The 22,509-nt window shown below is 40.4% G+C and overlaps 1 protein-coding gene and 1 long non-coding RNA gene across 4 annotated transcripts in view; one reads left to right on the top strand and one right to left on the bottom strand.

Annotated features, from left to right (window-relative positions):
* Positions 1-22,509, bottom strand: part of LOC121921425 (myosin-3) — a 40,746-nt gene that overhangs the window by 6,073 nt on the left and 12,164 nt on the right. For 2 of the 3 annotated variants that reach the window (XM_042449515.1, XM_042449516.1), the window contains 18 exons: positions 21,262-21,411; positions 20,636-20,806; positions 20,240-20,549; positions 19,535-19,611; positions 16,439-16,526; positions 16,229-16,346; positions 13,886-14,009; positions 13,664-13,800; positions 12,662-12,917; positions 10,539-10,781; positions 10,138-10,314; positions 9,458-9,603; positions 9,283-9,373; positions 7,602-7,991; positions 7,358-7,484; positions 4,862-4,980; positions 2,677-2,873; positions 1,076-1,259 (listed from right to left, as the gene is read on the bottom strand). In XM_042449515.1, the coding sequence (XP_042305449.1) occupies positions 1,076-1,259; positions 2,677-2,873; positions 4,862-4,980; positions 7,358-7,484; positions 7,602-7,991; positions 9,283-9,373; positions 9,458-9,603; positions 10,138-10,314; positions 10,539-10,781; positions 12,662-12,917; positions 13,664-13,800; positions 13,886-14,009; positions 16,229-16,346; positions 16,439-16,526; positions 19,535-19,611; positions 20,240-20,549; positions 20,636-20,806; positions 21,262-21,411 (3,105 nt within the window). The remainder of the gene's footprint in view (positions 1-1,075; positions 1,260-2,676; positions 2,874-4,861; positions 4,981-7,357; positions 7,485-7,601; positions 7,992-9,282; positions 9,374-9,457; positions 9,604-10,137; positions 10,315-10,538; positions 10,782-12,661; positions 12,918-13,663; positions 13,801-13,885; positions 14,010-16,228; positions 16,347-16,438; positions 16,527-19,534; positions 19,612-20,239; positions 20,550-20,635; positions 20,807-21,261; positions 21,412-22,509) is intronic. The other variant, XM_042449517.1, reaches the window with a different exon arrangement.
* The window catches only part of LOC121921440, a 60,564-nt gene that overhangs the window by 28,828 nt on the left and 9,227 nt on the right, over positions 1-22,509 (top strand). The gene's annotated exons all lie outside the window — the stretch shown is intronic.

The raw sequence follows: 22,509 nt of genomic DNA, 5'->3' as shown, positions 1-22,509 counted from the left end.
TGTTGCTTCTCTGCTCCCTAGTTTTCTCTGTGAGAGGCATAACAATAAACAGAACAAAATGGGGGACACCTCTGTCTGATAAAACCACACATAATGGCCATCACCAACACACACATAATGGCCATGCCCCTCCCAGAAACAGTCTGTTTTTCCTTTCCTCCAGGTTCTAGGCACTTTTATGTTTACAACAGAAGATGAAGGCATAATATCCCTCGATCACAGTGTTTTCAAGATTTTCATGTCTCATAGCACAATGCAGCTGCTTTGCTCAAAGAGGCTTAGGTAGGATTCCCAAGATATCTCTCATTTAGATACTGGGAAACCATTCAGGAACACTATATCAGTTTTCTTGAGTTCCACGATGAAAGAAAGGTGTAATATTCTAATAAATGTACAAAATAACCATTACAGACCAAAGATCCTAAAACAGGACATACAGATATTCCAAAATCATGTTAAATATTCTGCTTTTCAATGCATGTTTCCCACACTTTCAGCTGTGAGTCCCTTAGTAATTCAGGGGCTGTGCAAACAGTCCTGAAGGAGCGGCCTCCAGCCACCCCTTCTTCAGCCAGATCGGGGATGTGGCATCCACACACCACAGCTGTAATCTGGCCTTTCCAGGCATAAAAAGGAGCTGCATAAAGCAGCTCCTTTCCACACCCTGGAAAGGGTGTGATAGCCATGGTGCCGCAGCTATATGGCACTCCTTTGGTGCTGCATTTTATCTGTCAGCTGCCATGGGTCCCTTCTGGGAGAAAGGCAGCATACAAATGAAATAAATAAGTCATGTTATCTTTTATACATACATACATAAAACATAACAGTGCCATACGTGAAGTACATTATGGCTTCAACCTTCAAATCTGGGCTAGGCTGCAGGTGGCTAGAGAATGGGCTTTTAAAGATAGGTACAAGTGAGAATAAGGTTCAGAAGTCAGTGGCCATTCCTATTTGGAGTGTGAAATGTCATTATCTCTCTCACTTTTTCTGGCTTGGAATGGAATGAAGTTTGTTTTCTACCCTCCCTGTCATCGAGTGGCCTATATAAGGAGTGGAACTGGTCAATACACACCTTGTCAAAATTTCTTTGTTTCTTGTCTAGAGCAGCTGCTTGGGCATTTGCCCTCTCCACATCCACCATCATGTCTTCCACTTCGCACTGCAACCTCTGCTTCGTTTTCTCCAGGGAAGCACACTTGGAATTGACAGCCTCAACTTGTTCTTCAGCTTCTTGAAGCCGCTGAGCTAGCTTTTTTCTTAAAGAAGATAGTAACAGTTTTTGTAGTTTTTTGTGGATTTTTCGGGCTATGTGGCCATGTTCTAGAAGAGTTTATTCCTGAAAACAATTTTTGTTGTTATGTGCCTCCAAGTCATTTTTTTTAAAAACTTATGGCAACTCCAAGCCAAAAAGACAGAGAAGCCTCAATGGATGACAGATGACACTCTTTAGCTAGTTCAGGATAGATGGGAAACTAAAGGTGACAAAAATAGAGTCATAACTCTAAATGCAACTATTTGGTGACATGTGCACAGGGACAAGAACCACTGTATCATCAATACAGAGAAACAGACGATGATTTTTTTTACAAAAGGCAGAACAAGAGACCTGAGAAACCAAAAGGAAATTTAAACTAAGGATGAGAATGCTCTATGATGAGCAAGGGAACACATTACATGACCAAGTAGAAATTTTAAAGCTGACAGAAAATATATACAGAAGAACTGTATAAAAGGTATGAAAAAACAACAGATTTATTTAAGGGAGAACCATTTGAAGATGAACCTACAATTTTAGAAAGTGAAATGGCTAGCTGTTTAATCTGTATATTGAACATATCATACATAAAGCAGAATTAGACTCAGAGGAAGGAAGTGTAAAAATTAGAAGAACATCAACAATTTAAGATATGAAAATGACCACTAGCAGAACGTATAAAGGCTTGGAACGATTACTAAAGAAAGCCAAGGAAGAAAGAGATGATTTTTATAATTTTTAAGTAGATTATTAAGATATTGAAATATTTCAAGATTTTCCATACCTTGGCTCAGTCATTAATCAGAATGGAGACTACAGTCCAGAAATCAGAAGAAGACTCAGACTTGGAAGGGCAGCTATGAAGGAACTAGAAAAGGTCCTGATGTGTAAAGATATTACACATATAATAATTATTAATTATTATATCAGTGAATACTAATGTTATTAGTCTATGCCATCACATTTCCAATTTCTATGTATGGTTGGGAAAGCTGGACAGTAAAGAAAGCTGATAAGAAGAAAATCAACTCATTACTGGAGAAGATACAGATATTATGGATTGCTAAAAATAAAAATAAAATGGTCCTAGAACAGTGCAAGCCTGAACTCTCTCTAGAAACCAGGATGACTAAGTGAGGCTGTAATACTTTGGACATATCATGAGAAGAAAAGACTCACTAGAAAAGACAATAATGCTTGGGAAGGTAGAAAGCAGTAGGAAAAGAAGAAGACTGTATTACAGAAAGAAGCCTCAGCCCTGAGTCTGCAAGACCTGAGCAAGGCTGTTGATGACAGGATGATTTGGAGGTGTCTCATTCATAGAGTTGCCTTAAATCGAAACTGACTTGATGGAAGTTAACAACAACAAAATGTGTGAAAATAGCTGTAAGCTGGGCACTTCCTACCCCACCACTTACTTGGCCTCTTCTAGTTCTTCTGTGCGTTGAATGGCATCTGTTTCATATTTGGTTCTCCACTGGGCAACCTCGCTGTTGGCTTTGGACAGGGCCCTCTGGAGCTCACTCTTGGCTTCTTGCTCTTCTTCATATTGTTCCCGGAGCAAATCACAATCATGGCGGGCAGATTGCAAGGCATGAGCCAAAGCATTCTTTGCCTAAGAATTAATAGTACAACATGCTTCTATTTGTATCTAAAACCAGCTGGTAACACTTCTCCTCCTGTTCACATGGGATAATCTTTACAACTTCTCTACAGTAACAGATTATGCTTCTGCAGAGGTTTTGTGTCATGCTTCACCATTGTCCAGGCTCACTATGGATGGTGAAAACTGGAGTTTAAAACATCTGGAGAGCTATTTGTTTTCCAACCCCTTTACATTAGAATAACATTATAGTAAATACCAGTTTGGCATTCTTTTCTTATTACATTTGTTCTCACACAAGTGCTTTGGCAATGCATGGTTGTGTGATCTGTTTCCCACACTGCCAAACACAACCTTCTGGGAGGAAGGGTGGGAACAAGTGATCATGACTACTCACCACCTCCCAAAGCTGGCTGCTGTGTGGATGTGTACATAGCAGCTGCCTTCGGGAAGCAGTGGGCATCACAATCACTCCTTCTTCCCATCCCAAAGTACAGGATTGCTGTGTGCATATTCACACAGCAGCCCTGTGCAAATGATCATGGCTGCCAACCACCTCCCAAAGCCAGCTGCTGTGTGAATGTGTGCACGCAGCAGCCAGCTTCAGGAAACTGTTGGCCACAATCACTGCAAGTGGGAAGGGGCCTATTGGCAGATTTTGCCCATAGGTTAAAAGATATGCTACAGTAATGAATGGAATGCAAGGCATCAGCAGGATGAACACAACACCATTTGGTAAGTACTGAACAAAATAGCTGTTAAAATTCCCCTTTTCTCACCTCCATAAATTCCTAAAAATCTGTATAAAGCAGAGGATAGATTCTTCCTACAGCTCAAGCAAATTCCATTACTTGATCCATTCCTGACTGCCTATTCTAAGCATTTGCATTCTGTGAATAAATTACGTCGGCGGGTTACAGACCGCCCGTTTGGGGCGGTCTGCACCCGCCCCTTTCCCCGGTGTATCGGGGCCTCAGTAGTTAGACCGGCAGCCGCTGAGGCCCCGATCCGCCGCTTTCCGGGCTGCAGGGAAGCAGCAAAAGGCCGCTTTCCGGGCTGCAGGGAAGCAGCAAAAGGCCGCTTCCCTGCAGCCTGGAAAGGGGTGTCCTTGGGGCTTCAAGCCCCAAGGACACCCCGCGATGGCAGGGAGGAGGAGAAAGGGGCCGCTTGGCCCCTTTCTCCTTTGCGCCGCTGGGCGCAGCCGTGTGAAGGCTGTGCCCAGCGGCGCAAACCAGGAAGGAGCTCCGAAATTGAGCTCCTTCCTGCTCCGCGCTAAGGGCGCACTAAGCGCCCTGGCGCAGAGCTACGACGTCACATCCGCGCCACCCCCGTATAGAGGCGGCGCGGTCGTGACGTCATGGCGGCAGCCGTGTGGAACGGCCACTGCCATTTTGTGCGCGCAGAGCACACACTAGGGTTAAGGGGGTGCGGAAGCACCGCCCCTTCCTAACCCTAGTACACGCTCCGCGCGTACTATATGGCCCATCTGTAACAGGCCATCGTCTATAAAACAGCAAATTCATTGCTCTAATATGTGGGCTATCCGACTATGCAATGCAAGCTACTACCACAGTTAATATCTTTTTCTACAGCATTAATAGTTGGAATATGCAGTAGTGAGCTGGCATTCAGCAGATGCAAGAGAAATTAAAAGCTGAAGAAATAATCACATTAGGAACACACCCATAGTCGTGAATTATTCCCACTGAGTTCAAACGGATTCCCTTCCACCCCATGTACTTCATATCTACAGAGGTGTGGATAGAACTGAAGGATAAAGGCTGTAGACCTGGCCTGCTGACAGATGACATGTTTATGTCACTTGATTTAGGCATGGTTTTGTCTAATCAAGAACAGGATTCCGTGCATGGTATACTAGAAGAGGAAAAGCTCACAAAACATGTCCAAAGTATTGAAAATGTATTTTAAAAAATTCTGGTGGTGATTAATCCTTTGTAATAAGGCAACAATAATCTTCAGTAGTCTACATTTATGAATACCTTGGTCTCTTCCTCTAGCTGCCTCTTCAGTTCTTCAATTTGTTGGGTGAATGCTTGCTTACTTCTGGAAAGCTGAGATATTATGCTGTCCTTCTCCTCAATTTGACGTGCCAGTTCACCTTTGACCAAAGAAAATTAAGAATTTAATTTTCTCCTTATGGAGTTTGGCATGTATGAAATATTATTGTTGCTGTTCATATAATGTTACATGTGATGGCATAACTAATAGAGGTACAGTAAATCACAGAGTGAACATCCTGTTATTCTTATGTCCATGAGAGTTGTTTCCCCAAACACTTTTCTTTTCACATATATTCTGATGGTCCAATTTGATCTGCCTCTCTAGTGTGTCTCAGATTGCTTCCCACCTGTCCTATGCTCGAGTCAGCATATGTGCCAGGAACCAGATGGTTAGAATACAAGGGCAGTTAATTCAGTCCAGGTCAGTCACAAAGTATCCAGCAGGATGAAGAGAGAAGCAAGAGAGTGGTGTTTGAAGGGGTGACATATAGAAGATGGAGCAAACTTGTTTTCTGCTGCTCAAGAGAATAGGACATGGAACAATGGATACAAGATACAGGAAAAGAAATTCCACCTAAACATTAGGAGGAACTTCCTGACAGTAAGAGCTGTTCAACAGTGGAACACACTCCCTCGGAGTATAGTGGAGTCTCCTTCCTTAGAGGTCTTTAAACAGAGGCTGGATGGCCATCTGTCGGGAGTGTATTGAATGCGTGTTCCTGCATGGAGGGGGTTGGACTGGATGGCCCTTGTGGTCTCTTCCAACACTATGGTTCTGTTATTCTATGATCAAATGAAGATCCTATGTTTCATACATTCTCCTCTTATGCTAAAAGGACAAGAACAAAAGCTTTCCTGAAAATAAATTTCCTAATATAAAAGCCCAAAATTCCAGACATATTTCCAGGGTGGTATTTCAATTTATTCTGAATGTGCTCAGTGCAATTTCAAAGACATGAGACTGGGCGATATGTAGGGTGGGAGAATCTCCTATATATCCTATATCTAAGAAATGTTGCATCTTCTCCCTGGGAAGATACATATTATCAAAATGTGAAGACATTTTCATTTTTTTCCTTTGTTTCACTATGGAGATGTATGGTATGTCCCCAAGTTGAAAGTTGCACCAGAAGTGTTAACTGAAAAAATGTAAGTCACACATATTTACACTGGCTCTCCTTTTTTGTAACATGCCTATGTTCCCAGACAAACTCTCTTCCTTAATATAAACTCACATATTCAAGGAAGGGCTGATCCATTGAATTTACAATACATATTGTGTTAAATACTAGCATAAATTAAACCTTGGAAGTGTAAAGCCAGGATCATGTATTCATCATTTAGCTTTACTTGTTATTTCAGCAACAAGATTATCATTCAGCTTTCTCTGTTATTTCAGCCAGATGATAAACTGGTGGCCTAAATCCTACTCTCACAATAATTTTGATACCTTCTTCTCTCAAACACCAGATTATAATCTCTCAGTCCTCAAGCAGCTGGATTTTACTTGAATTTTAGCCCACACTACACTGCCATAGCACTATTATTCCACTTTAACTGCTACGGCTGCCTCCAGTGGAATTGTGTTCTTTGTAGTTTAGTTTAGTGAAGCCTAAGAGACCTCTGGCTGAGAATTCTAAATACCCTTCCCTAAACTGGAAATACCAGGATTCCACAGGAGGCAGCCACAACATTAAAAGTGGAATAATAGCACTATAACTGTGTAGTGTGATATAGTCCATAATTTCTATTCTGTGTCTGTTTGAATCTTTGGCTTTAAAGCTTTACCACACAAACCCATTCTTGCAGCAGTCACATCAGGAGAAAATATATGGAAATACACTGCGTTCAGAGTCACAATATTGCGCATCTTTGGAATCGCACAACTAAGATACCTGCTGCTGCTATCACACTCTCTGGCTGAGTCTCCTTTAACCCTGCCTCCCTGCCTAATGCCCTATCCAGCATGCCTTTTGGTATTTCCCTCCTGTTAACTATGCAATTCCAGATCTCTGCTTTTCTATAGTCTGTAGAAAAGTTTACAAGAAAGAGGATGGTGGAAGTAATTGGGATGCTTGGGAATAGCGGGGGGGGGGCAGGAGAATAGGGGACACTGACACCATGTGACTGGCAATCTCGCAACTGGCCCAGCAGCAATGTTTCACACCTGAGTGCTGCTGAGAGTTCATTGACAGGTTTTCTCCATCAATGAAAAGGGATACCTTGAATGTGGTTGGAGGACACAGATCAGAGGCAGCAGCATGCAATATGGCCAAACCTGCTTTTTTAAAAGTTAAAAACCTGGTTGAAAAGCCATGTGTAATAATCTCTGATAAAAAGTATTGCAGGTAAACATACTTTAAAGAGATTTCACAGAATATTGAGAACATGAATATTCAAAGTCTTCCTCTTTTAACAAATGATGGAAAGAAGATCTTGAAATGGGTCTTTAACTAGCCCCATGACTTCCCTTACCTGACTCAGCCTGTAAACGTGCTTTCATTGTGGTTAAATCATTCACTGATCTCTGGTTTTCCTCAGACTTGGCCTTTATTTCACTGAGCTGATCCTCTAGCGTACGGCACATTTTCTCTAAATTAGCCTGTGATGATAATAAGTTGTTTGAACACTTTATTTGAAATGTTTAGATTATACTATGTATAACTGAGAATGCCTATTTGCATTTCAGTCTGTGAAATATTTGTTTGTTTTCAAATACCTTTGATTTGGAAACTGCCTCCAGGTTACTAGCTAGGTCATCAATCTCCATTTTGAACTCACTCTTTTCCTTTTCTAACTTTTGCTTGACACGCTGCAAGTTATCAATTTGCTCCGCAAGCTCAGCAGTGCTGTCTGCATGTTTCTTGCGCAGAGCTGCTACAGTGGCTTCATGCTGCAGAGCCGATTCCTCTAGATCCCGCCGCATTTTCTGGAATTCTGCCTCTCTCTTTTTATTAATTTCAATCTGGGCAGAGGTAGCTCCTCCAGCTTCTTCAAGCCTCTCACTGATTTCTTCCAGCTCACGTGCCAAGTCTGCACGCTGCTTCTCTGCTCTAGCCCGATTTGCCCTCTCAGCCTCAATCTCCTCTTCCAGTTCCTCAATGCGAGCCTACAAAGGAAGAGCAAATTTTATAGTTACTACTTATTTTCAGGAGTTAAAAAAATGAGTAGGAGACAGGGATGATGATGATGATGATGATGATGATGATGATGATGATGATGATGATAGTGGGAAGAAATTGCTTTCAGTCTAAAATCTATGAGAAATACAAGATAGCTTGGGAAACAGTGTGGAAATACAATTGGCTATTGTTTTGGTATAGAGATTTGGTAAAAAGACATAAAAGAAAACACTATATATATATATATATATTTCAAACAGAGCAGCAAAAAGGACTAGGTGGGGCAACAGAGTTATAGGTAGCTGAAGATAAGGGAGTTGAAAGAAAAAAGACAACAATATAACAGGAAATAAGGGCAGAAAGTTACATTAGGACAAATATGTGAGGGCATTTAGCAGTAATTACATAGAGTTTGTGCTGGGTACAAAAAGAATTTAGAAAAGAAGTGAATGGGAAAGCCACTTAAAAATGTATATTTGAGATTATTTTACTGGCATGATTGTTTCACTGTATTGGATGGCATACAACTTGAAAAGTGGGGCTGCTGTAATCTTATTTTCGTTTGTTGTTTTGTCTGTTTGATTTACCTTGCCTTGATTTAAGTATCTGATGAAAAACTTATATTTAGAACAAAACTCATTGGCCAGCATCCTGTTAGTCACATATACAAGTGTAATTCCAGCTCAAACTTGTGCCTATATGCTTTTGGTCATTGAAAAAGTTAGTATTCTCTTCTTCCCTCCAGAACTACCGAAACCCTCTCTGTTCCTAACTTGCTGTATCACTGCAACAGCCACCTTCACTGCTCATTTTGTTGCTGATGCAGAACAGGAGCATCAGAGAAGTCTCTGGCTATGTGCAATGGCATCATCTGCTGAGCCCTCCAGAGGACCCTGGCAGATTGTGGCAAAAGATGTCCTTGGTCTGCATCTGACTAGCCAGAGGTTCCTCCAATCCTCTCCCCCACTCTCTCACCTGCTTTCCACCAGCCATGGAATGGCCATGGGGAGATCTATCTCAGCGATGTAATGAGTCCTGGGGGATAGTGACAGGAAACATGCATGGGAGTTACCCATGTAAGTAACTCTTACTCTACAAATAACCACATAGGAGCTCTATTATTATATGTTATCTGCATGTCATCATTAAGAAAAAAATCTATTTTACTGCCAGGAAGGCATGTACCATTATAGCTTTTATCCATCAAATATTCTTATCATTATTGTTAACATATAAATATGAGCTGGGATGAAAACATGTGAAGTAAACAATTCATGCCTGAAGTTCTTTGATTTTCTTCTGTAACTGGATACTCAAATTTTGCTCATCATCCACTTTGCTTTGCAGTTGGCTGAACTCAAAGTCTTTCCTGTAAATGAACAAGAGAAGTAGTAATTAAAAGATAATTCACTTATCAAAGTTTAATATTCAGATTCATTTAAACAACCCATACTTCTTTAATTTTTCTTCTAGCTGCAGTTTGTCATTTTCTAGATCCATTAAAGATTCCTGAGCAAGTTTCAAGTCCCCTTCTAATTTCCTCTTGGCTCTTTCAAGATCCATGCGGATTTTCTTTTCCTGTTCCAAGGAGCCTTCCAGCTGTAACACAAGTGTAATATTAGTGTCGGTTGAAGCCAAAAATTCACAAATGGATTTCTAGAACAGATAACATTTGTTCCTTGGGTTAACCTTAATATTCAGAAAGTAGGAACCCCTACTCCCTGCAAGAAATACACATTCACTAGTACAGAGGTAAGCTTTTTCATCACTCCCTCCAGTGGGAATATCTACTCTAGCTTGGAGGCTAAAACCCATAAAAATATATCTTTATTCTGTGTTCTCACGTACTGTACAATCAATGCTAGTAATCCCCCTCCATTATTGTTCTGTGGGGTATTCACTTCCATAGTAGATCCTCCCGACTCAGGGATCTTAAAATATTGGCATCCTTGTGTTTCTCCAAAACATATTCGTTCCTTGGCCAAAGGCAAGAGTAGATGCTACCAAGAAAGCCCTCAGCTCAGTTATGTGCAAATCCCACTTGCGCAACAGGTGTACAGCACAAGTGACAGCAACTTGAAAAGTTTTACAGTAAAAATAAAATACAGCACAAATTGTGATTCACTTTCTCACATCATCAACTTGTTGTTCCAGCTTTGTTTTGGCTTTAGTGAGTGTGTTGACTTTGTCTTCTTCAGCTTGCAGGTCATCAAGAGCTTGCTGATGGGCCTCTTGGAGGGCTTTCTTTTCCTTGGTTAACTTCACAATTGTTTCATCCAGAACTGCCATTTCTTCTGTTAGGTTTTTAACCTATGGAAGATAGCATAATATTGTTGATCATGCTGGGTCCATGTGAAATTGTGACCACATCCTCAGGACAGAAATGATTAAACTAGGATCTTTAAAAGTTACAGTTTGTAACATGTACATGAAAAGTTTTATGACAACATTGCAACACTGGATTTATATTGCAATTGAAGTCTGCAGCATTTTATTTATATACTTGCCAGGCAAGAAAACATAAAGTTGGCTACCTTGTTTTCAGTGGCATGTTTTTCTTTTTCAACTTTAGCCAGTGTTAGTTCAAGGTCATCAATATCTTTCTTCAGCTCAGAACACTCATCCTCAAGTTTCCTTTTTTTGGCTGTAAGCTCTGCATTCAACTCCTCTTCGTCCTCTGCTCGTTCAGTCAGCTCCTTGATTTTAGCTTCCAGCTGAATTTTAGTTTTGATCAGCTGGTCACATCTTTCTTCTGCATCTGCCAAATTTTCACTTTCCTTGAAAAAATAAAAACATTGTTCTTCAACTCCAATGGGCAGTGTAACACCATATAACTTTCTGTTAGAAGACACCTAATAATCTTGTCATTCTGTCTCCTTTTCTAAGGATAAGGATTCAGATCAGGTCTGCGTAATTAAGACGGCTCAATTACACACTTTGAGCATGGGTAACTTGTAGTTTTTCAAACAATAGTCTCACATGGCATGGTGCTCTTAAAACTACAGTCATCCCTCCATATTTGCGGTTTTGATATTTGCAGATTTGATTATTCACAGATTTGATTAATATGTTCTCTCTAGGAATATCTAGGTCCTCCAGCGCAACTCTATGGTCAGCTTTAATTAAAAGTTAAAGAGAGAATGCTCTACTAGGCCTTTGTAGCTCCTCCAGAGCAGTTCTATGGTCAGTGTCTGTCAGACATCAACCACAGAGTTGCACTGGAGGACCCAGAGATACCTAGAGAGGTGTCCTCTCAGTAAAAACATAGTGTTTTGTTATTTGCGGTTTTTTCATATTCAAGGGGGTCTTCTGCCCCTAACCCTAGCGAATATGAAGGGACAACTGTACTGCAAGTGGAGAGGATTTGAAATATCATAGTCTGCTGTTCTAAAGCAGGGGGATCTTAAATCTCATTGGCTACATGTAAGTTCACAGATTTTTGTTGATCCCAACTCAGTTTGTTGTTTCCAAGATGAACTATACAAAAAGCTACATCATAATCATATCCCCCTTTACTTTTCCTTACCATTTTCTGCATAATTTTAAAAATTTATCTCCACTAATGACACTGCACTGGAGATGATCACACAAGAAACATCTCGTCCCTGTCTTGTCACTGTCCCATCCTTCCCATGCAGTTGCAGGAAGGACTTTTACACCTCATTCATGCTTATCCCATCCGGGAAGTGCAAATGACCGCAATGGTGCTAAAGACTTTCTGATGAAGTTGCACCAATCCCAACATTAACCTAGCATTAACCCATCATTGAAGCAACATTGGCCAGCATTTTGTATTAATGAAAATTTGCATTCATACAATGCCGCTTTAATGATGAGTTAATGGCAGTTAACAACAGGATCAGTCAACAATTTGAAAGCCTTTCGTGCCATCAGGATTAAGGATGGGATAAGTTTGGGAAACACTGCTGTAGAACATCTTGCTCCAAAAGCTTTACTGTCTTTAAGTCAGCTCTTTATTCCAGCACTTTACCTACAGAGTGCTGGATGTTTTATTCAAAGCTACATTTTATCTGTAGTCCCTGCTTTTATCAATCCTAACCTGTCATAGTGGTGATACGGACCACAGCACCACCATGGCATCTGAAGTTCTGCCAGAACACAAACTTCTAGGACAGATGCTGGAGGACAGAGTTTTGCTTTGTGGAGGGGATTTTTACTAATTGTTAATTAGCAGCTTCCTTTCCAAAAACAATAATAAAATTTCTTCTCTCACTAATAGAGAAAATAGTTATGCCAACCTAGTGATATAGAGGATTCGGGGGGTTCTGGATCCAGTGTCTAGAACCAAAGGTACTCCTAACATATCTTTAGAATGGTTTGTTTGGAGCCTGTTAGAGGCAGGAACATAGTTGGGAATAGGCCTGCATGCACCCACATACTGGTTTTGCCAGCATAGTTGAAACTTCCAAGGTCATCTTTCCCTCATCCAATTCAGGTCTTAATCTGGACTGTGCTATTAGTCTGTTTTATTGAATGTACTATGTTATTCTGTACATAACATTGCTGGAACTCACTTTGAGTGAGAAAGAAATCTATATGTAAGATAAAAGTAATAAATATATTTATATTAATGATCTGTTAGGACACCAGATTTCTTAAGATGACCATGGAGGGAAGATATTTGTCAGTTACTTACAGATTGTACTTGCAGGTGCAGATCATTTTTCTCTTGCAGTAATGATACCATTTTTTCTTCTAGTTCCTTTCTTTTGGCTTCAGATTTAGCAAGTTCCTCCTTAGTTCTTTTAAATTCTTCTTTCATTGTGGCCATTTCTTTCTCTGCTTCCGCGCTCCTCAAAAGTGGTTTAATTTTGAAGAACAGTTTCATCCAAGGCCAGTGTTTGACATTCATGAATGAGCGAATGTTGTATTGAATGGTGAAAATAGCTTCCCTGGGATAGAACCAATCCAAACAGTTAATCGTGCAAAAAACAAGATTTTTTTTTAAAAGTCAGGATTTCAACAGTTCAATTTTTTTCAAAAAACTCCACCTAACATTATTCAAATGAATATGCAACTACTTAACACCGATTGTTTTCCTTAGTTTAGATTTAGAACACCTATATCTGAAATCTCTGTTGCACCTACAATATTAGTTATAAAAATGTAGGAGAGGCTAGAACAAATGTCTTAGCAACTTTCAGTTTACCTGTGCTTCTACATAAAATAGAAGTGTCAATATCTGATCCAAAAGCAGTTCTGGTTTTAAATGGGAAATGACAGGGTTGCATCATTGAAACACCAAAAAAGCAAAGTGCAATTTCAAGAGATGATGCTTCAAAATCTCTTTTTCAATATTCCCTTGGATTTTTTTTTTCAGTAATATGTTTGCCAGCAGCAGAACAGATGCTCTGGTGAAAGAAGTTTCCTTTCCCTGTGCAACACCTGCATGCCCTCTTCCCAAAATTGTCTCCATGGGGTTGACAGACCGTCTGGAGTGGGTCTGGGAAACACACAAGAAGGTAAAGTGGGGGGGAAGAGGAAGGGAAAAGTAAGTGAGCAGAAATCTGATTGTGTGATGCTGAGTATAGCCCTATATTTTTTCTCATGCTTTTGGAGAAGCGCGGTAGGAGGGAAAGTGTCTAATAAATTGTAGAAGGCCAGATGACAAGTGCTGTGGAAGAGAAAGATATCCTACCTTCTCGCCACCATTTTTTGGTATTCCATTCTCATGAGGTACCCCCTACACATAGCCTGTGTGCGAGTAATGAGCAATGCTAGACGATCATCTCTCATCTCTTCCAAAAGACCCAGCAACCCAGCCTTGAAGAATACCTGCAAAGAGAATTGAAAGTGCAGTTGCTGCTTTGCATGTTTAAAACATCCACCTATGTTCTCAGCATAAAGAAGTGCTGCTTACTTTGGTGTGCCCAAATTTGTACTGAGTGTGATCAATATCAATAGATCCCAGCAGTTTCTCACAGGCTTTCTTGCTGTCCATAAACTGGCCTTCTGGGATAGCACTGGCATTTAGAACTCGGTATCTGTCCATTTAAACAAAAACAGGTAATTTTAGAATTGAATTTCAGAGAAGAGGACATTTCTAATGTCCTCTAATGGCTTAGATTAAAGATGGGCAATTTATGGCTCTCCAGATATTTCTGGATTACAGCTCCCATTGAATGGATGCCACTGATCCTTCACCATGAGTTGTATTTGCTAGGACTGATTGATGTTGCTGTCCAATAACCTTTAAAGAGCCATAACTTGTTTACCTCTGCCTATAGAGGCAGGAAGTAAAGGAAATAGAGTAATGCAGCTTCCTACAACAAGTTAAAAGGATTTTCTTTTGTAACAAAGGTATGACAGAGTTCTATTTCACAGTAACATAACAAGTGATAACAAAGAGTAGCTGTCATCCTGTTTCTTGACATATGAAATCAGAATCTTATCTTACATTTATGTAAGGTTAAGTGTCTTTGTTTTTTGGTCATTGTGGAAATTGGTATTCTCTTCCATCCTCTGCAACAAGAGAGAGAAAATTCAGTTTTCCTGCAATAGTCAAACTGAATTACCATTCCATTACAAGTGAAGCATGCAGAGGATCAGAGAAACATCTGGCTATGTCCTATTAGCCAGATGCAGAATGATTGCATCATCCTCTGAAACCTCCAGAGACTTTAGCAGATCTCAAGAGAAGATGCCATTAGTCATGGATAGAATCATAGAATCGTAGAGTTGGAAGAGACTGCAAGGGCCATCCAGTCCAACTCCCTGCCATGCAGGAAATCTAAATCAAAGCATACCCGGCAAATGTCCATCCAGCCTCTGTTTAAGGAAGGAGACTCCACTACACTCCGGAGGAGTTTGTTCCACTGTCAAACAGCCCTTCTGCATCTGGCTATGGAGCAGATAATCCCACCCTTCCTACTCTCCACCAACCACTGACCATTTAAAGAGTGAGGAGTGAAGACTATAGCAGAATTCTACCTGTGTAACTCTTACAATGTGTGGAACAATATGAGATCTTGGCCACAGCTATTTTTTTAGTTTTGATATAAACCTTACTGTATTCAGGTTATCTTTAAAAGGTGGTTTTTAAAGGTTGTTAAGAGAATTGACAGAACTTTTTAAAGTGTTATGCTGTTCTCCCTTAAATAATCCACAGTGTTTGAAAGGTGAGTGAACAATTTACATATTGCTGGGTCCAGTGCGGGTGGAAAGAAGAGAAGAGCTGCAACAGATCAACAAACAAACAAACAAACATCCATACATGCTCAGGTTGTGAGACATCATGTTTAAGAAAGCCTTCTTCAATGTGGTATGTTCCAGATGTGATGGGATAGAAACTGCAGCAAACCACACTCACCAGCAACTGTGGTTGGGGATATTTGTACACATGTGGAAAGTACCAGGCTAGCAAAGGCAACCTTCCTTAAAGAGCTCTTTTGAAGGAGCAAACAACACAATGTGACACTTGCAGGCAATTGTACTGACTGACATTTTGTATGCCATTTTTTCACCAGTCCTGTGGTTCCAGCAAATGGATTATTTTTCAACCTCCCTAGTGGTTAAAAAAATGTGTCGAGCATTTTCACTAATGTTCTGATCTCTGCCTGATTTAGATAACAGTTCACAAAGCGTCAGAAAGATTATTGATTATTGATTATAGTAGTTCTCCAGATTGTAAAAAATTAGAAAGGGAAAATTTCGGTGTAACTAGCCAATATTTACCATAATATTTGCCATTTCCCACAAAAGGGCAGAGGTTTTACATGTAAATATTGTTGAATCAAACATAGCATGATACTCAGATACTTGTCTTGCTCTTGGATATAGGTAATTAAAACAAAGAAGGTAAAACAGATTAAAACAATAAAATAATTTAAATAAACTAAAAACAGATTAAACACAACAATGAGTTTAAAAGATTTAAAATATTTAAAATTTAAAAACTATTTGAGATGACTCAAAGAGTCCAAAGGCATTCATGAACAGCCACTCTTTCACTTGGCGCATAAATAAATTCAGTGTTGGCACCAATCAGGCCTCCAAGGGAAGGGCATTCCACAACTGGGGTGCCACAGCAGAAAAGGCCCTCTCCCATTTCCCCACACTATGTATTTACCTAGTTGGAGGGCCCCCTCAGCAGATCTCATATAGGGAGAGATACTTTCTCAAGTATCTAGATATCTAGAAAACATTTTTCTGTCCAGCACCTCAGTGCAAATTAGCTGGTCAAAGAAAATTTTAGCTGACAGACCTTTGTTTAAAATCTCCATATGCGATTCTGTTTGGAAACCCTTTCCTGCAGATTCGAATGCCTTCAAGCACACCATTACATCTCAGTTGGTGTAGGACAAGCTTGTGATCCATTGCCCCTGGATAAGCGAAGACAGAAAAAAATGTCATCTTCTCGTGGTGTGATGGTGAAGTCTTTCTGGAAATCCACATGTCAAATTCTGTAAGTTACCTGGAGTTTTGGTTTCATTGGGGATGATGCACCGCACAAAATGTGGATGAGTTGTCCGTAAATTAGACATCAATTTATTCAGATTTTCCTGTAACATGAACCCAGAGACATGATAATATGGAATATCAGTATACAATGGGATACAATCTTGTAGCACCTTTGAGACTGGTGGAAAAAAAGCTGTAGTATAAGCTTTCGTAGACTTGGTCTACTTCGGGGCCATTCAGACTACAGTAAAAACCGGGTTTGAAAGTGATTCTTCCATGTGAAGTTCATATTGGGCCTGATTCCGTCACAATCCATGTCGGGGCTTGCACAAGCAAATGGCCCTTACCCCAGGGTATCCAGATTCGGGCTAAAATCCGTCTTTTCTCAAGGGTTGCGCAAAATTTGAACTTGCCCTCGATCATGATCGGGGCAAATTAGGGAGGGATTAGAGTCAGGGGGCGGGCAGAGGTCGGAGCATTCCCTCCCATCATCAGAAGGGAGGGGGGAGGAGGAGGAGGAGGAGGAGGAGGAAAGAGCCGAAAAAAGGGGAATCTGGATGCAAAGGGTGACAGGAGGAAAGGGGGAGATCAGGGGTGACTTTTGGGCTGCAGAAGGCTGTCCGAGAGAGGTGGGGGTGGAGAAAGTGATGAAGGAGGAGGAGGAAGAGGAGGAGGAGGAGAAAGGGGCCGTGGGAGGAAGGGAGCCATGGAGGGGATCCTAAAACGGAGGAGGAGGAGGATGAAGGAGCTGGGGGAAAGGGTCAATGGGCATCCCCGAGGAAGGAGAGGGTCTGAAGGAAGGAGGAGGAAGATTTCCAGGGGGAATTGGGTTGCGGGGCTACGTTGGGGCAAGGCTGCTTGTTCTACTTTCACTTCCTCTTGCTCCTGGATTATTATTATTATTTGTGTTATATGAGGATGCTACAGGAATGCCTGCACTGCATTTCCATTTTATTCCCAATTCATTCCATGGGTCTACTTTAGTTGGAACTGACAGGTCACACTCTCTCAGCCTCACTGGAAGGCAATGGCAAAGCTCCTCTAGCAAGAGGAAAAGGGTCAGGTCAGGTCAGGTCAAAGGCAGGGCACGATCGGGGCTCACATCAGGCACCCCCCCCCCCTTTTCATATTTTTTTTAATTATTTTTGACCAAATATGCGCATGTTTTTTTTTTCTTGAGGCAGATAGAGCAGGGCTAGCAGCTTGTGCACTTTCCCTTTTCTCTGCTCGCTTCCAGAAAAAGGGAAATTTTGTGAATGCAAATGTTACAATCAAAGGGCAGACCTACAATGCGAATGTTACATTTTTTGCTCTTGTCAATTAGACAAATGATACATGCTTTTGCTACTGAATTTAGAGGCAGCCCTGAATTGCTTTTAAAAGCAAAAAATAAAATGCATGGCAATTGCATCCTTTTCTGGCATTTCCGAGGTGAGGAATTTTATTATTATTATTATCATCATCATCATCATCATTTCATATGTAAGAGGCACTCTGGGGGGCAAGGAGTGGGGGATGCATTAGCGTGCATGGGATTGAAAATGGGGACAGGGGCAGATCTGACCCAAATGCCCACACATACACACAACACACAAAAAAGAGGTTTTAAAAAAATTGACACTTTGGGGCATTTTGTGCATGGCTCTTTAAAAAAGGACACTTCTGATGCCCCTGCAAAAACGTCACCATGACGATCACTTGATTGACAGCAGGCATCTTCACAGCAGGCACAGAATGCATTCGATTTAAAATGCCCCTCTTTTTGTAGTGGGCACTTGCTAACAGAGAGATTCAGGGGAAGGACATCTGAATCAGCCCAGTTCCTTCCAGGTTTTTGATGCCAGTCTGAATGGGGCCTTCCTCACCTTTTTCATACTGTAATTTGAACAGTTTAACTTTAAATCTAATAAGCATTTATTTCAAATTAATACATTTTTAAAGGGTTATACAATCATCCCTCTGTTTTTATGGGCTTGGAATCCATGTCCCTCACCTGTTCATATGCTCAAGCATAAGATGGAAGGGGACAAAATGGGCCAGGTTTCCGTGGTACACACTGCCATTCAAACCAATGGGGCTTGAATATTGGCAATTTTCCGGTTTCAGGGGGGGGGGGGCTGGAATGGATTCCCCACGAAAAGCGGGGGTGACTGTATATGCAAAAACAATATCACAATACTGTTAAAGTTACAGTAATCTGTCTCAGAGAGCCTCAAGATATTTGCAGTATTTAAAAAAAACAAAGTCAGAGATATCTCTGGGTGATAGAATCCTTGCTTTAGCTCAGACTCTCCAGGGCTTAGGTGGACACATCTATAGTACTCTATTATTTAAAATAATATTACTGACAACGTGTAGGATCCGATGTTTGCTTCTGTTGGTGGAACAGTAAGATCCTGAAGAATTAAGAGGAAGCCTGTTCTCTTCCCACTGCAACTTCCCATGTGGGATTGGAAACTCTTAGCCATGATTTGCACATGGCACTTAAGGCTACACTAAGGACAGGAAGGAAAGGAAGGGAAGTGTTGCGCTGGTAAAGCAGTACCAGCACAATATTGTATGTAGCCCAGTACTTACACAAAAGTTTATCTGTCTATACATAGACATTCCATATATATCAGGAAAAAGCAACTGTACATGCAGTAGGGGAAAATTTTCACTACTCCCAGGGACTGCACTTGCCTGAAAGTGCCTCTTTTTCTGACTGTATATTGGTCAAAATGTCAACTTAAAATATATGATGTGATATCATTTCCAGTCACTGTTTTGGCCCCTATACAACCAAAAAAGAAAAAATGCAGTGGAGGCACGAGAGGGCATTTTCACCCATTTGTTGTGGTTTTGAGGGGTGAATATTGCCTGAAAATCATGCCATTTATAATAATTGGGGAGCTCCAGGAGATGGGGGAATCAGGGGCCATAAAATTCAGAGGTGGTGTGGTTCAGAGGCTGCTTTGGTGTCCACCCTGATACACACACACACACACACACACACACACACACACACACATATATATATATATATATATATATATATATCACTAATTTACCAACACACTTCCAAACATGAGCAGGGCTCTGTTTTTCTATAGACATCAGTGAGTCTTACCCTGAAAAGTGCAGAAACAGTTTGGAAAGATGATCCCTTCTTTTTGGCTCCTTTCTTCTTTGCAGTACCCCCTTCTGCTGGAAGGTAGGATATAAGAATAATTAGCTGTCTATTTTTTTTAGATCCAGTTTAGCTCTTTTTTTTTGTTCTTATTTTTATAATCTTTATTTTTTATAAAATATAGTTTACACTTTTTTTACATACCATTTTTTAATTTCATGATTCCTTGTGCTCTTGTACAATAATTAATATCCCTTGTAATACAATACCATACAGATAGTACGTTACAAAAAGTTAAAAGAAAATCCATGTGACTAATTATCTAAGAAATTTTACAACTTCCAGGTGATTCTCTTTATTGTATGCCTTTGGTCTTTACACTAATATATTTCTGTAGCTTTATTTCATTTTATTGGTTTCAGTCTACTACTCTCTTCACAGTCATTTTACAAAATACTCTAACCAAATTAAATAGTTTACAACCTTGACAAAATAAAATTAAACCGAAGGCTTCCCTCAATTGTTTTTTTTTTCTTTTGAATGTTACGTACCATGTTTGTAAACTTAATTTTTACCCTCTAATTAGCTTATTCATTGGGTACTTTGGCTAACATTCTAATCACATATGAAGTAAGAATTGACACAGTTCAGAGATAAGAAAGGTAAATGAGCTGCAAGACAGGGCAAAGTGTTACCATAACTCACCATCCTCTAGAGTAGCGAAGGTGGCATAAAGATTGGCCAAAATCTTAATGGATGATTTCTGATAGAGTGCCACAACAGTTTCATTCAAAGGGTCCTTGTTCTTCTCCAACCAGCCACTAATGTTATAGTCCACAATTCCTGCATAGTGCACCAGGGAGAAATGGGCCTCTACTTTGCCTTTGGCAGGCTTGGGCTTCTGGAAGTTGGCAGATTTTCCAAGATGCTGATCATAGAGCTTGTTCTTGAAAGAAGTATCAGTTGCCTTAGGAAACATGCACTCCTCTTCCAAGATGGAGAAAATGCCCATTGGCTACATTGAAAAACAAACATAGATTTATTCCAGATGTATTTTTTGCTGAAGCAGATACTTATTTACAAGATAATATTCCAATATACCTTCTCAATAAGTTCAATGCAAGCTGCCAAATCCATTCCAAAATCTATGAAAGTCCATTCAATTCCTTCTTTCTTGTATTCTTCTTGCTCCAGAACAAACATGTGATGGTTGAAAAACTGTTGCAGTTTCTCATTAGTGAAGTTGATACAGAGCTGTTCCAAGCTGTTGTACTAGGAGAAAAGAAGAAACATGCTTTATTAATGCTCACAAAGCTGATGCACATCTGCCTTAGGCCTCTGAATGATAACCGTGGTGGAATGCATATATTCCATTATTATAACGTTAGCCTTGAAGAAACACAGTTTAAGCGTTTCTTTTTTAAAAAATTGCAAGCATGTTAGTCATGTTGATATGTCCAGCCACAGGGAACAGTAACAGATTTTCTTTTATTAACAGTTCTCTGGGGTTTTAGTAGAGTGATGACCATTCCTTCTCCTAGAAGGAAGCGAATGTACAAAACCTATTCCAGTCTTTCCACCACAGATAGCAAAAGTCTATAGTTTAATACAATTATTCTTATCTAAACTCTTTGTGTCACCATTTGTAGCTATTCTCTGGTAAGAAGTGAAGAAAGCAAATGATAGTTCATATAGGATGGTCAAGAGGTCAAAATAGATCTACATACCTCAAAGATCTCAAAGCCTGCAATGTCTAAGACTCCAATAAAGTGTTGTCTGGGCAGTTTTGTATCCAGCTGTTGATTGATACGTGCCACCATCCAGAAAAACAGCTTTTCATACACTGATTTAGAAAGGGCATTGACAGCATGATGCACCTGAGATTAGCACAAAGTGAACACCAGTGTTACTAAAGCAAGTCACATCATCTGGCCCAGGAATAATAGTGTTAGATAAAATGGACACTGACTGATTCTAGCTCAGAAATCATCACAAAAATGGGCAGCTTAAATATCAAGTCGTTCTACACTGAGCTCCTCCTTCGATGAGTAAATAATGTTATTTTATCCTTGGAAGCCAAAGCCAAAAGGGAAGAATATAGAGTAGAAGATGTCTGTCCATCCTCTTCTTGAAGACTTCAGACAAGGAGACCTCACCACCTCTCTAGGCAATTAGTTCCATTACTGACCTAGTCTTACTGTCAAGAAATCCCATCTAATGATTAATTTAAATTTACTCTCCTTTAATTTAAAACCATTAGACCTATTTTTACCATCTGAGGCAGCAGGTAACAAACCTGTCCCTTCTTCTCTGTGACAACCCTTGAACTATTTAAAAAGTGCAATTATGTCACCCCTCAATCTCAGTCTTCTCTTCACCAAGTTGAACAAGCCCAGCATTCATCTTTTAAAAAGATTATCTAAGGGACCATTCAGACTACCTTTTACCCCAGATCAGAACCCGGATTAACCACGGGAAGTTCATATTGGCCCCAATTCTTCCACAGGCGAATTGGAGGCTTTCATACCCGTTCAGGGGCAAATGTCCCTTGGCGCGGGTCTTTTGAAAGTGGAGTAAAAGCTGTATCTTTTTTTAAAAAAACAGGTTTTGTCAATATGAACTTGTCCCCAATCATGATCGGGTCAAGTTCAGGGGAGGGATTTAGGTCAGAGGAAGGGCAGAGGGCAGAACATGCCTCCCCTTCATCGGGTGAAGGAAGAGGAGGAAAAAGAAGGAGCCAGAGAGTTCAGGGGAGGCATGGTCAGAGGGAGAGCAGAGAACGGAACATGCCTCCCTCTCGCAAGCAGTTTTCTCTCTTTTTATTTCTTAATTTCTATTTTTCTCAGATGATTTTTGCTACAGGGTGATAAATATATAGAATGTGTGTGTGCTTGTTTTTCCCTTTCACTTCCTTGCTTCCGTCAGGGCACCTCAGTTTGCAAAAGGCTTTATTGTTGTTGTTGTTGTTGTAAGAT

Source organism: Sceloporus undulatus, chromosome 2, assembly GCF_019175285.1.
Source record: "Sceloporus undulatus isolate JIND9_A2432 ecotype Alabama chromosome 2, SceUnd_v1.1, whole genome shotgun sequence".
Lineage (NCBI taxonomy): Eukaryota > Metazoa > Chordata > Lepidosauria > Squamata > Phrynosomatidae > Sceloporus > Sceloporus undulatus.
The sequence above is the reverse complement of the archived record's forward strand: the minus strand, read 5'-3'. Positions and strand labels throughout refer to the sequence as shown.